Source organism: Mobula birostris, chromosome 27, assembly GCF_030028105.1.
Source record: "Mobula birostris isolate sMobBir1 chromosome 27, sMobBir1.hap1, whole genome shotgun sequence".
In the NCBI taxonomy this organism is placed as follows: Eukaryota; Metazoa; Chordata; class Chondrichthyes; order Myliobatiformes; family Myliobatidae; genus Mobula; species Mobula birostris.
The window spans coordinates 3,348,759-3,363,992 of NC_092396.1; the positions used below are offsets into that span (position 1 = coordinate 3,348,759).

Sequence of the window (15,234 nt, forward strand, 5' to 3'; positions counted from 1 at the left end):
TCCAGGCACGGCCTCATCAATACCTTGTCCAGCTGCAATACTGTTAGTGTGACGCTGTAACACCTCGGGGCATTGGACTTTGGAGTTCAAATCCAATGCTTTTTGTAAGAAAGTCCTTCCCACGAGGGCCTGGCGTTTGTCCAGTTCCCCCCCTCCCTACATTCCAAAGACATACCACTTGGTAGTTTAATCGGTCGTTGCAAACTGTCCTGTGATGAGGCTGCGGTTAAATAGGTGGTTTGCTGGGTGATGCAGCTCGCTGGGCCGGGAAGGGCCTGTTCTGCGCTGTATCTCAATAAAATAAATATATAAATATTTGTCCTAGCCACCATGACCCATGTTCTCTACATTTTAAAGCCTCTTCTGCAGGAAATAGGCAGTAGATATTTCAGGTCGAGACCCTTCATCTGAACTGGAAAAGGGGACAGAGCTAGCTTAACAAGGTATGCAAGTGTGGTTTGGGGTTTGGAAATGAGCGGAACAATGTCTAGTGGGTGATAAGTGAATGCCAGGTGAATAATAGGCACGTGAGGGAGGGAAGAAAGAGAATTAAAATCTCCATTTTCCTATCTGTATCAGATTTGGCCATTTCTGTTGTTAACCATTCATTTGTGACATTGCTGAATGTTTTGGAATCAAAAAGCACTACAACATTGAGTCAGGCATTTTGGTCCATCTACTCCATGCTGGCCTGGTTTTCTGCGTAGTCCCAGCTAGTCTACCTGCAGTGGGACCATAGCCCTCCACACCTCTCCCATCTATGTACAGTACCTTCTCAAACTTCTCTTAAAAGTTACAACTGAACCCACATCCACCACTTCAATGCAGAGTCTCTCCTGATGAGGTTCACTCTTTCAACTGGTTTGTTTAATAATTTAGTCTCTAATTACCGTCAGAATGTGGACGGTATTTTATATTTATATTTTATGGTGTAATTACTTAATACATAACACCTTCCCACCGACAGTAGCCTCACAGGTGGAACGAAGTGTTGGCACCTCGGTCTGCGTGAGCGCCCGGAGGGGTTTAAAGGAAGAGCCGGGACGCCATTGTTGTTCTCGCACCTAGAGTGGTCGGGAGGAGCCGGTGGGGTTTGCGGGACGGACCGGATGTGGGGCGGCCTGAGGATGGTGGCACCTTAGTGAGCGGGAGCGCCATGAACGCGGAGGGAGGGCCGCCTGGCAGCGCGGCTGTTAGTACCGCGGCTGGCAACGGTGAGTGTACACGGAGGGACGGGGCTGTAGATGGATGGGCGGCGCGCTTGCGGCCTATATCCCGAGGGAAGTAAGGGAAGAGGAGTCGGTGTGTGGGTCGGGCCTGGGTCACCGGCTCAGAGCTCAGCCCGGAGCGGGACAGTGGATGGCGTATGGCTGGTGTTTAAGGGGCGTGTAGGGGGCAGGGGTCGGAGGTCGGGGACAGCCTTTAAGGGGATTGTGCTGTTTTCCTTCCTTTAGAAGTTTTCCGCGGTCCTATTATTTTGATTTGCTACATAGTTCGAGTTCTTCTTCCAGGCTATACTCTTGTCTATAGTCTATTTGAATTATTTGCTGCACTACCCAGCCGTACGTTTATCCAGCCACCGTGGTTCTTGTCAAAGAGCAGCACTGTGTCACAGATAGTGTACCTGACTGTTGGTCATCAACTGTTGGAGTGGTCACTGAGATTTTTAACCTCTCGCTTTGGCAGGCTGAGGTACCCAGCCACTTCGAGCAGACCTTAATTATACTGGTGCCTAAGAACGTGGTAACCTGCCTCAATAAATACAGTGTTGTCCAGCAGCACTTACATCCACTGTGATGAAGTGCTTTGCGAGGTTGGTAATGAAGCATATCAATTCCTGCCTGAGAAGTGACTTGGATCTGCTCCAAATTGCTGACCGGAGCAACAGGACCACAGCAGATGCCAGCTCATTGATTGAGTGAAGTGCCAGAGTCACAGAAAAGTACAGCACAGAATCAGGCTCTTCAGCCCATCTAGTCTGTGCCTGGAATCCTGGGACATCTGGACAGCAAAGATGCATACATCAGGATCCCTTTTATCAAATACAGCTTGGCGTTCAATACTATGACCCTGTCAAAACTATTTAATAAGCTTCAAGTCCTTGGCCCCAATACCTCCGTGTGTAATTGGATCCTCGATTTCCTCACACAGACCCCAGTCAGTTTGGATTGGCAACATCTCCTCTACAAACTCCATCAGCACAGGTGTACCACAAGACTGTGTGCCCAGCCCCCCGTTCTACTTGTCTTACAATTATGACTGAAAGAGGCTGCAGAGGGTTGTAAATTTAGTCGGCTCCATCTTGGGTGCTAGCCTACAAAATACCCAGGACATCTTCAAGCAGTGGTATCTCAGAAAGGCAGCATCCTTTATTAAGGACCCCCAGCACCCAGGGCATGCCCTTTCCTCACTGCTACCATCAGGTAGGAGGTACAGAAGCGTGAAGGCACACACTCAGCGATTCAGGAACAGCTTCTTCCCCTCTGCCATCCGATTCCTAAATGGACATTGAACCTGTGAACACTACCTCACTTTTTAAAATATATTATTTCTGTTTTTGCATGATTTTTTAACATCTATTCAATATACATATACTATAACTTATTTATTTTTTTTCTACAGTATTTATTGCATTGAGCTGTTGCTGCTAAGTTAACAAATTTCACAACAATGCCGGTGATAAAGCTGATTCTGATTCTGTGTGGCTAAGCACAGCTCTAATGCCATATTCTGGTTTGCTGCTGACGCCACTGTCGGAGGCTGAATGAAAGGCGGCGAACTGGCATATAGGAGGGAGATTGAAAATCTGGCTGACTGGTGCCACAACCCCTTCCAATGGCAGCAGAACAAGAGCTGATTATTGACTTCAGGAGGAGGAAACCAGAGGTCCCCAAGCCAGTCCTCATAGGGGGCAGGGAGGGGGTGGACTTGCACACGTGCAGGACAAAGAAGCAGGCAGGCAAAGTCATGTGGACACTACCCATCCAATAAAAGTCTTTTTCCAAAAGTTCCCTTCTGGAACTGGGGCTAGCAAAACATAAACTTCACATTATCTCAAAAGTTTCTTCCCCCGGCCATTAATCCAATGAACCATTCTAGCTAGCCCCACCCGCCCCTCTGTATTGATTACCCCATCACTGCTCTGTAAACACGTTAAACTACTTTTTATAATGCTGTTTACATTGTAAATACATGTTGGTATTTATGTATTTGTACACATTTTACTCCATGTCTGTACTTTAACCTCTAATTTTCATTTGTTTATTTGTTATGTGTTGTATGACAAGGGGGATCATGGTCCTTCTGTGACCATGACTGTTGTTGCAAAATTTTTTTCTGCAGAAGTGGTTTGCCATTGCCGCCTTCTGGGCAGTGTCGTTACAAGATGGGTGACCCCAGCTGTTATCAATACTCTTCAGAGATTGTCTGCCTGGTATCAGTGGTTGCAGAACCTGGACTGGTGATATGCACCAGCTGCTCTTATGACCATCCACCATCACCTACTTCCATAGCTTCATGTGATCCTTGTTGGGTGGGGGGGGAGGTGCAAAGCAGGTGCTACACCTTGGCCAAGAGTGACCAGCAGGCTAGCGGAGGGAAGGAGCGCCTTACACCTCCTTTGGTAGAGATGTATCTCCACCCCGCTACCCACCTCTAAAATTCTAAAAATATAATTTTGCATGTAGTGCCCTGACCAACACACTCACAAATTTCTAATGCGTGTTAATGGATTTGGCAAATACAGTTGATCCTAATGACATAAGACAGTTAACATTTAGCTTCAGAGAGTATAAGGAAAGTGCATTTGTTTCTGTTTAGATTTCTCTTGCTATGTGCTGATCAGTGCTGCTTTCCTCCCTGTCTCTTCAGTTCCAAATGCTGCTGCCTCTGCCACAGATACATCGGTTTCAAATGGTGTCTACGTTCCTCAAGGGATTGCAAACGGGGATGTCAAACCTGTTATATCAACAACGCCACTGGCAGATTTCCTAATGCAATTAGAAGATTATACACCAACAGTAAGTTTATCTTCATTTCAGTCATGCAGGTTGCGGCTTGCACTCCATTTCCTCCTCATGATGTCACTTAAGTAAATAAACCATTTACTGAAAGGTTTGGCAAGTTTTTCCACTCTACTGTGAGTGTCAGGCCAAGCTTCTAATTCTTGTTCGACAATAAGTCAAAAACCAGGTGCCAGTCAGTGAAATTAAAACACTGGGCTACAGGTGCATGTACCTGAAGGATTGAAAATGCAGAAGATTGAGGGAAGTGTGGATCTTTTTGCTTGGTTTAAGGCATAATCTTCCTGTGCAGTAAACAAACACCAGATGAAATAGTAAAGTGTAGAACGTTTACATGAAAAAAAGTTACGTCTGCTCATTCTCAAATCAGCAGAACCTTTGACAAAGCTGATTCCTGTCACTTTCAGTGATTTTTGGGTTAAACTTTACTACTGCTCTTCTGCCAATGCTAAAATAAACACCCAATACAGCACCTTGGGTGTGGCCATAGCATTCCTTGTTCTACCACACACAGGTTAAACATGGTATTATAAAATCATAGAACACTACAGTGCAGAAACAGGCCCTTTGGCCCATCTAGTCTGTTACCCATCAACCTATAACTTGGATTGTAGCTGTCCCATCCATGTTCTTATCTAAAATTCTCCACCAATTCCACTGCCAACTTGTTCCACACTCTTTATTTTGGAAATAAATCTTTTTAAAATTTGGTGTTGGAGTTCTTGTTAGTATGAGTACAGACATTTTGGAAAGCATGCTTTATGTTGTAGCAGTTTCAGAATGTATAGATGGTATTGTGTTGACTTTGTTAAATCTCTATTGAGTTGTCATTGCCTAGGAAATTGACAGTTGGCAGTAAAACATTTTCTACCATATAGTTAATTCACTTTTTACATACCTATAAAATTATCGGTTATTAACTTGTGGTAATATGTTCTGTTATGTGCTATGTGTGCTGTGTGTTTTGTGGGTGCACTGTGATCGGAGGAATGTTGTTTTGTTTGGATGTATATTTGTACAGATAGGTGACAATGAACTTGAACATGCTGTTTATTTCTCGAACACTCTAGATACCAGATGCTGTGACAGGATACTATTTGAATCGAGCAGGGTTTGAGGCTTCTGATCCTCGCATGTAAGTTTGCCTTTTCACATTCTAGTAGTAATATTGGTAATGTTTCTACAGTGAGAGCCCTTGCTTTAAAATGCTTCAAAGTTGTTGTAAGCTTCAGTTTGTTATTTTAATTTTAGGCCCACACAGAACAATACAGTGGCCCTTCATCCCACCATGTTGTGCCTATCTTTGCAACAAAATTTTCCTCAATGGATAAAGAAATTCAAGAAATCTCTGCCCCCTTCCCCCCCCCAATGTCTGTTTATGAATAGATATCCAAAGGTTGTTGGTCATAATTGTTGGCATTTAATTGAATGTTATTTATTTAGAGCAGGAGTTCCCTTTTTTTTTAATATATAATATTAAGAGGGGTCTGTGGGCTCCAGGCTGGGAGCCCCTGGTTTAGAGATCAGACATCCCACCTCTCCCGGAAGGTCCGGGAGTCTCCCGCATATTAATAGTGGCTCCCTGATGCCTGCAAATTATATACAGTATCACAGAAATCAATTTTTTTGAGAGCGAGCGAGAGTGCGCCATGGCAGAGTGTTTAAAAACAAATATATAAAACGTACGTCACCCCAGACTACACTAAAGTGTACCCCTGCCTAATAGGGGTCAAAATAATGACAGTGTTGCTCGCTGCACTGTTTGCAACAGTGACTTTTCTATTGCCCATCGTGGGTTAAGACTGTAAAAGACATGTTGAGGTGAGTTTAACAGGTGTCATTCGTTCATTAGCATAGCTAACGTTGTTTAAGCTAGCTGGCCAGCTGCTAAGGAGCTACTCTATTGCAAACATCCCACCTCTCCCGGAAGTCTCTTGCAAATTGATGATGCTACCTCCCTGAAATGAGTTTTTGCAGGGTGGGATGTCTGAGAGATGCAGTGTGGAACAGGCCCAGCACTGCCCAGCAATCCACCTATTTAACACTAGCGTAATCACAGCACGATTTACAAAGGCCAATTAACCTACTAACTAGTGTGTCTTTGAACTGTGGGAGGAAACCCATGTGGTCATGGGGAAACATACAATCTCCTTATAGGTGACACCAGAATTGAACTCTGAACTTCAAGGCCCTGAGCTGTGATAGAAATGTTCCCTCATGGAACATTACTAGGGGGTTTAAGCTACACCTTTTGCTTAGTAATATGAAAGAATATTGATTCAGAAGGCTGTTTAATTAATTTTAAATAGAGTACTGCAAAGTCTTAGGCACACGTTTAGCCAGGATGCCTAAGACACTTGCACAGTATAGTAGTAATTTTATGTATTACATTGTACTGCTGCCACACAAAAAAAAACAAACCATGACATATGTGATGATAAACCTGATTCTGATGTGGGTCCCTGTTGTGGTCGGTGAATGGGAAGGGTGCAGGGAGGGGGGGGGGATCATGATTGGGGGAAGGGAGAGGTGACGGAGCGGGAACCACCAAAGAGATATTTTGTAATACTCAATAAGCCAATTGTTTAGAATCAAATGTCCTTGCCTGGTGTCTGTCTACACCTGTGCCAACCCGCACCCCCCCCCCCCAACCCCCGGACTCCTCTGCCACCTTTCCCACACCCCATTCCCAAAATCCATTTACAAACTTGCTCTTTGCTCTATGTTGACAAATACAATGGTGGTTGTTAATTGTGTCCGACAGTGACAGGAAATCTGTGTGGGAGAGTTTTTAAAGTAGGAAAGCCAATACACTGGGGCAGTTTCCATTCTTCCAACCTTGGGAGTTCGGGTCCAGTGGTACAAACAAGTGTCATGAACCGGGATCTTTATTGTAGACGATGACCATGACATCTTCTATGCTTGTCATGCCCTTCGCTCTCCACGGAGTATTGCAATACCACCTTGGCGATTGGATCTCACTGTAGATCTCATCCACCCAATCTGCCGGAGCTGACTTCACTTGCCAGGACAGACATGACCCTATCTCACCAGGCTGCGAAGCTGCCAGCTGCCCTTACCTGGCATAGCTTGGCTCACTGGGGTGTGAGGCTGCCAGCTGCCCTTGCTGGCATAGCCTGTGAGGCTGCCAGCTGCCCTTAACTGGCATAGCCTGGCTCACTGGGGTGTGAGGCTGCCAGCTGCCCTTACCTGGCATAGCTTGGCTATGGAAGTGGTGTACAGGGTGTGGTTGCTGTCACATGCAAACAGGTGAGAGCTGAATGTCCAGAAGGGAACAAATGTTAGTGAGCTGTCCTGGAATGGACATGACAAGCATCTTCAACAGCCTTCCCTGGATATCCCATACACTGCAAATACAGTACTGTGCAAAGGTCTTGGGCACCCTTGCTATATATGAGTGCCAAAGACTTTTGCACACAACCACATATTCATGAACACTTTACATTGATTTACTATGAAATTGGTTGTCTGCACAGGCTTTTGATCACATTGTTTTCTTAACAGAATTCGTTTAATATCACTGGCTGCACAAAAGTTCATCTCAGACATTGCAAATGATGCCTTGCAGCATTGCAAAATGAAAGGAACTGCATCGGGAAGCTCCAGAAACAAAAGCAAGGTTTGTTCATACTTGGGGTGATGTTTCAAACAATCATGAACATCTGTAGGATGTCTCTGTCCATCTGAATATTCTAGGAATAGGATGTGCAGGTTTCAGCTTTTGAAAACATATACTTTATACGGCTGGAGTCTTGTAATTTATAATACAGGAGCTCCTGCAGATTCTGAAGTCCAAGGCAACACAGACATCCTGAAGAACTCAGCAGGTCAGGCAGCATCGATGCTTCAGGCTGAGGCCCTTCATTAGGTCAGGTCACTTGAAGAATTTCAGCCCGAAACATCAACTGTTTATTCACCTCCATAGATACTGCTTAACGTGTTGAGTTCTTCCAGCGTGTTGTGTGTTAGTCCTGTAATTTGGAGTTACTCAGTCTCTGATCTGTTGTTCTTTATTAGTTACCACACTTAGCCATAACACGTCTTCATAGATAGAGACCAGGGGAATTGCCAAATGTTAAATTTTCATCATGTTACCTGTGAATTCATGCCAGACAACTTTTCCATTGGAAAAAGCATTCTCAAAAAGGTATTTCCTTATTTTTTCTTTTTAGATTTTTCTAATTTAATATGTAATTTTATGTATTGCACTGTACTGCTGCAAAAAACAAATTCATGACATGTGTAAGTAATGATAAACCTGATTCTGATATGGGTCTCTGTTGTGGACTATGAGTGGGAAGGGGTCAGGGAGAGGGGAATCATGGTTGGGAGAGGGGAGGGAGAGGGAAGCACCAGAGAGACATTCTGTAATGATCAATAAACCAATTGTTTGGAATCAAATGACCTTGCCTGGTGTCTCGGGGTTGGGTGTGTCTGCATCCATCTCCCCCGCCCCGGCACTCCTTCTCTGCCACCTGTCCCACACCCCTCCTGTGGCTCTCCACCCTCGCCATTCCCAGCGTCCTTTGCTCCAGCCAGATTTACAAACTTACTGTCTGTGCCGCGTTGACAATTACAGTACTGTGCAAACGTCTTGGGCCCCCTAGCTATATATCTATGTGCTTAAGACTTTGACACAGTACAGAATTTTATTGTAATTTATAGCTTTTATTATGCATTATAATGTACTGCTGTAAAACAAATTTCATCAGTGATATTAAACTTGTTTCTGATATTAACCTCCAAATTAAAATGATTTTGGTTGAATCGTGCTGGAATTGGATTGCGTGGCCTTGTCTTACAGAAGATTAAACATAAGGACCATGAGACATGGGAGCAGATTGGGGCCATTTGGGCCACTGAGTCTGCTCCACCATTCAGTCATAGCTGATCCTTTTTCTTTTCTCCTCCTCAGCCCCACTCCCCAGCTTTCTCCCCATAACCTTTGATGCTGTGTCCAATCAAGAGCCGATCAAGCTGTGCCATAAATACACCCAACAACTGCCTGTGGTAACAAATTCCACAAATTCACCATCGTCTGGCTAAAGAAATTTCTCTGCATCTCTGTTTTAAATGGATGTCCTTCTATCCTAGGCTGTGGTCTCTTGTCTTGGACTCTCCCACCATGGGGAAACATCTGTTTCACATCTACTGTCTAGGCCTTTCACCATTTGAAAGGTTTCAATGAGACCCTGCGCCCTCCCCCAAATCCAGTGAGTACAGACCCAGAGCTGTCAAACGTTCCTCGTATGATAACCCTTTCCTTCCCGGAGTCATCGTTGTGAACCTCCCCTGGACCCTCTCCAATAACAACACACCTTTTCTTGGATGAGGAGCCCAAAACTGTTCACAGTGCACAAGGTGAGGCCTCGCCAGTACCTTATACAACCTCAGCATCACACGCCTGCGAGATGAAGACAGACCTTCTGGCTCATCCACAGCATTTTGGTAGAAAATCAAAACCCTGCAGATTTGATAAATCTGAAATAAAAAACAAAGTACCTCAGACATTTATTGGTTAAGACTTAAGTGACTGCCCTTCACATCAAGTCTCCATGCAGAATCCAACTGGAATGTTTTCTGTGTGTGCTCAACCAGATGAAGATTTCCACTATTTTACATGATTATTCTGGTGCCTTCCTCACGAGCAATAGCCCTGCCATGTTCTTCAATCCCTTAATTCCTCAATAAAACCGTGAGATATAGGAGTAAAATTAGGCCATTTGGATCAGTGTCTGCTCTGCTATTCCATAATGGCTGACTTATTTCCCCCCTCAACGCTTTTACTAATCAAGAACTTATCAACCAATAGTTTAAATATATCCAATAACTTGGCCTTCACTGCCATCTGTGTCAATGAATTCCACAAATTCACCACCCTCTGGCTAAAGAAATTCCTTCTCATCTCTGTTCTAAAGGGATGTCCCTCTATTCTGGTCATAGGCTCTCCTACTATAGGAAACATCCTCTCCATTTCCACTCTATCGGGGACTTCCAATATTCGATAGGTTTCATGAGATTTCCCCCCTCAGTGAAGAGGAGCACTCCAGTAAGTACAGGCCCAGGGCCATCGAACACTCCTCGTACGTTAACCCTTTCATTCCCATGAACCTCTTCTGGACCCCCTCCAATGCCAGCACGTCTTTTCTCAGATAAAGCTGCTTTAACCTTTCTAACTTAAGTGTTACACATGGTCTTTGGTTCAGTGGTGAACTCTGCTATTCATTCCACTGTCTCAAAATGCCTTTAAACAGAACAACCTCATGTTTCTGATCGTTAGCTTTTCCCTTGCTCACGCACCTGACGTTATTTGCTACAACAACTTGCGGAAACAAAGAGACAAAAGACACTTTTAAAGTGAACTCCAGCAGGTTTGTGATGGAAATGTAGGCTCAGTACCCAGCTGTGTTACATTTTCATTGTCATAGCTTGAATGCAGCTCAGGAGTACAACCCTCATCACCTGGCATATGAGAGGTTCTATCAGGAAGTCAGCACTCCACTCAGATAATTGCTGCTTCATTGTCTTAGAACACAGGTTTTATTTATTTATTTAGTGATACAGTGCAGAATAGACCCTTCCAGACCTTTAAATCATGTCGCCCAGCGACCCCACAACCTTGATTTTACCCAAAGCCAGGGGTTTCCAACCTGGGATGCATGAATCCCTTGCTTAATGGTATTGGTCCATGGCATAAAAAAGGTTGAGAACCCCTGCCCTAACCTAATCACGGGACAATTTACAATGACCAATTAACCTGCCCAGTATGTCTTTGGATTTGGGAGGAAACCAGAGCACCTGGGGACACCCCATGCATTCCACAGTGAGGACATACAAGAGATTCCCTTTGGACGGCGCTGGAATTGAGCTCTGCCACACCCTGGGCTGTACTATTACTGTGCTGTATCACTAAATAAATAAAAAATAAATGTTTATCTCAATGGTATTAGATCCATTCGTCAATGCATACACGGTTATATTGCTTCATTTTTGTAATCCTAACATCTATCAGATAATCCCTTAATCTTTTCTCATGTAATTATAAGAACTCTTACTATGACCACAAAACATAGCAACAGAATTTGACCACTTGGCTCATCGAGTCTGCTCCATCATTCCATCGTGGCTGATTTATTATCCCTCTCAATCCCATTCTCCTGCCTTCTCATAAATTTTGTGTATCATAATAACTAATGCAGCTCAGGAGTACAACCCTTAATACTTAAAACCTCTCCTAGCCTGCTTTAAATAAGCTCTCTGGAAATCAGCACTCTACTTTCAGTGCTAGCCTAATCACAGGAGAATTTACAATGACCAATTAACCTACCAATCAATATGTCTTTGGACCATGGGAGAAAACCCACGAGGTTTATGGGAAGAACGCACAATTTCCTTACAGACGGTGTTGGAATTGAACTCTGAGCTCTGATGCTCCGAGATGCAATAGCATTGGGGTAATCGCCACACTACCATGGCGTCCTAAATCATTTGCTGTTATTTCCTGTTCCATTTTGTTTTGCCTTCATGGAAGAGATGTAGGAAAAAAAAACCTAAATTGGTGATTTGAAGGAAATCGTATCTTGTAAGATGCTTAAGTTTTTTTTGTGTTTTTCAGGATAAAAAATACACCCTCACCATGGAGGATTTAATTCCTGCTCTCTCTGAATATGGGATAAATGTGAAGAAACCTCATTACTTTACATAAAGACCTGAAAGCACCTTCAGCAAACTGTTAACTACTTGCCAACGTCTGTGAAGGACTGTATACCGTCAGCTCTGAATGCTTTCAGCTAATGGCAGTGCAACAGGACTCATGCTGCCAACTTGGACTTTTCCTAGTGTGACAAGTGCTGTAGTATTTTTGAATCTCCACCCAACATAGTTTATTGTTTGAAGGATTGCTTATTTTTCTCACATTATGGTAGCATATTTTTTTGAATTATTAGGTCAGCTGATTAAACAGATTTGACGTTTCTATTAAATCTTACAGGATGAGTTTGCGAGGTATTATTTTCCTTTCTGTGAAGCTTTGTTGGGATCCAATTTGGAATAGGATATAAGTTAAAAATGAGATTAGTATCAAAATTATAACTACATCTGATGGCCTTTGGAGGATTGATCTGTATAACAGTTTTTTTTAAATAACAAGTTTAGTCATTCATTAAGAAGAGAGTAATGTTATATTCAGATGCAATAGTGTCTTTTTTTGCAATAGATGCATTTGAAAAGTGTCTACTTGTAAATGTGTTATGGATATAGAGCAAAATAAATGATTTGTGTAGTCGATTAAAGGGAAAGGAAACTCTTAATCCTTTTATGTGTACTGGAGGGAGAGGGTGTGTGTGGATGCAATCAAAGCCCTTTCTACTCTGCTCCAGTTTTGCATTGTGCCCCTCCTGTTCATCTTAAATGAAGTTAGCTATAGACAAAGTGAGGGAGAAGCCTTTATCAAACTACCACTGCAGATATATTTATCAGAATGTAGACACGTCTGGTTCTATATAAAACTCAATAAAAATAATTAGCCTCCCCCAGAACGGGAATGTTTTTTTTAAAAATCAGGTTTAATATCACTGACATATGTAGTGAATTTTTTTGTTTCAACTATCCCTAAAGTTTAATGTGTAGGTTGAGTCAGTGGTAAGGAAAGCAAATGCAATGTTAGCATTCATTTTGAGAGGACTAGAGTATAAAAGCAAGGATATAATGTTGAGCCTTTATAAGGCATGGGTCAGGCTGCACTTGGAGTAATGTGAGCAGTTTTTGGCTCCTTATCTACGAAAGGATGTGCTGGCATTGGACAGAGTCACAGGAGGATCATGAAAATTATTCTGAGAATGAAAGGGTTAACATATGAGGCATGTTTGATGGATCTTGGCCTGTACTCGCTGGAGTTTAGAAGGATGAAGGGGATTGCATTGAAACCTATGAAATACTGAAAGGTCTGGCTAGGGTAGATGTGGAGGAGACATTGGTAAATCCAGATAGTTGATAGTGGTAAATCCAGGATCAGAGGGAACAGCCTCAGAGTAATTGGACATTCATTTAGAACAGAGATGAGAATGAATTTCTTCAGCCAGGGTATGGTGAATCTGTGGAATTCATTGCCACAGACGGCTGTGGAGGCCGAATCATCGGGTGTATTTAAAGCAGACGTTGATAAGTTCTTGATTAGTCAGGGTGTCAAAGGTTACGGGGAGAAGGCAGGAGAATGGGTTTGAGAGCGATATTAAATCAACCATGAGGGAATGATGGAGCAGACTCAATGGGCCGAATGGCCTAATTCTGGTCCTATAACTTATTGTTTTAATCTAATTTTACTTTAATACTGTTTAAGTGTTTTGGTGTTCATTTGATTTGGCTTGAATTGCCCTGGGTTTTCTTACTGTAAAGTGGGTAAGAATCAGGTTTATTATCACTGATATGTGTCTTGAAATTTGTTTTGTGGTAGCATTACAGTGCAATGCATAAAATATACTATAGATTACAATAAGAAATTTATACTCAGTGACCACTTTTGGTACAAAAATGGAACCCAGTGTGGTCTTCTGCTGCTTCAAGGTTCAGTGTGTTGTGCATTCAGAGATGGTCTTCTGCACACCAGTTTTGTAATGTGTGGTTATCTGAGTTGCTACTTCTTTCCTGTCAGCTTGAATCAGTCTGACTTTTTTCTTCTGATCTCTCTCATCAACAAGGCGGTTTCACCCACAGAACTGCCGCTCACTGGAAGTTTTATGCTTTTTGTACCATTCTCTGTAAACTGTAGAGACCGTAGTGTGTGAAAATTCCAGGAGATCACCAGTTTCTGAGGTGCTCAAGCCACCCCATATAGCACTGACAATCATTCCATGGTCATAGTCACTTGGATCACATTTCTTTCCCATTCTGATGTTTGAACCGAACGCTTTGACCATGCCTGCATGCTCTTATGCATTGAGTTTCTGCCACATGAGTGGCTGATTAGGTAGTTGGATCAAGGAGCAGGTGTACCTGACAAAAGTGGCCTCTAAGTGTATACAATAAAAAAACTAAGCAGTGCAACAAGAGAGCAAATATAGCAAAGTAATGTTCATTGTCCATTCAGAACTCTGATGGTGAAGGGAAGAAGCTGTTCCTAAAACGCTGAGTCTGTGTCTTCAGGATCCCATATCCCCTGTCTGGATGCATGCGCCATGAGCCTTTGAGAACAGGAATTAGGGTGCCACGGTACTGCAGAGTGAGTGTGGTGGTGTTATAGCTCAGGGCACCAGAGATCAGTTCCGACTGCGTCTGTAAGGAGCTTGTACGTTCACCCTGTGACTGTGTGTGTTTCCTTCAGTTTCGTCCCATAGTCCAAAGATGAATTGGTTAGAAGGTTAACTGGTCATTGTAAATTGTCCTGTGATTAGGTTAGGGTTAAATAGCTGGGTGGTGCGGCTGAGCTGTTCCGTATCTCTAAAACAAAATAAATATTTCTCTTCTTTTAGAATCAAGGGCTTATTAATCACCCGACCAATGCAGATCTGTGGTTTCAAGCCTGTACTAAGAAAGATTACTTAATTCTATTAAAGTTCTTAGAATAAATTTGCACTTCATGTTTTGATGACATTATCAAAATAACAGCTGGTCAAGTACTGAGGAATGTTTTAGTTTTGATAGGATTAGTGGTTTGATGAATTAAACCGAGGTTGGAGTTGCAATTGTGGAACATTTATGGTAGAGGAGGGAGGGCATTCAGCCGCTGTGCCTGTGGTGGTCAAAAATGGAGCTGCCCAGCCTAATGCCACATATCAGCACTTGATCTTGTATTTCTTGGGTACATCTCCTCTACCTAGGAGAATTAGGCCACTCGGCCTATCGAGTCTGCTCCACCATTCTGTCATGGCTGATTGGTTTTCTCTTTCAACCCCATTCTCCTGTCTTCTCCTTTTAATCTTTGACACTCTTGCTAATCAAGAACCTATCAATCTCTGCTTTAAATATACCCAGTGACTGTGACAACAAGTGACAAGTGAGTTTTATTGCCATTTAACTACATATATGTACGTAGTGTATATAATGTAGATAGAAATGAGGCAATGTTTCTTTGAACCAGCATGTAAAACACATAATACACAACACCAGATAACTTATGAAGGTAAGGATAAAATCTACAGATGAATCATAAATAAATAACAAACTAAAGTGCATTACTATTAAATATTGTGAAGTA

At 42.9% G+C, this 15,234-nt stretch overlaps 1 protein-coding gene across 3 annotated transcripts; it reads left to right on the forward strand.

Annotated features, from left to right (window-relative positions):
- Positions 1–1,059: 1,059 nt before the first annotated feature.
- On the forward strand, positions 1,060–13,420 carry taf10 (TAF10 RNA polymerase II, TATA box binding protein (TBP)-associated factor). 3 transcript variants are annotated; one of them, XM_072245305.1, is made up of 6 exons: positions 1,060–1,214; positions 3,871–4,019; positions 5,093–5,157; positions 7,548–7,662; positions 9,138–9,256; positions 11,659–11,748. In XM_072245305.1, the coding sequence occupies exons 1-5, from the start codon at positions 1,157–1,159 to the stop codon at positions 9,216–9,218; spliced, it is 468 nt and encodes a 155-aa protein (XP_072101406.1). In that variant the 5' UTR covers positions 1,060–1,156; the 3' UTR covers positions 9,219–9,256; positions 11,659–11,748. The 3 variants fall into 3 exon arrangements, with proteins under 3 accessions (XP_072101406.1, XP_072101407.1, XP_072101405.1); XM_072245306.1 differs by lacking the exon at positions 11,659–11,748 and having other exon boundaries at positions 9,138–9,257; XM_072245304.1 differs by lacking the exon at positions 9,138–9,256 and having other exon boundaries at positions 1,076–1,214; positions 11,659–13,420.
- The last annotated feature ends 1,814 nt before the right edge of the window (positions 13,421–15,234 follow it).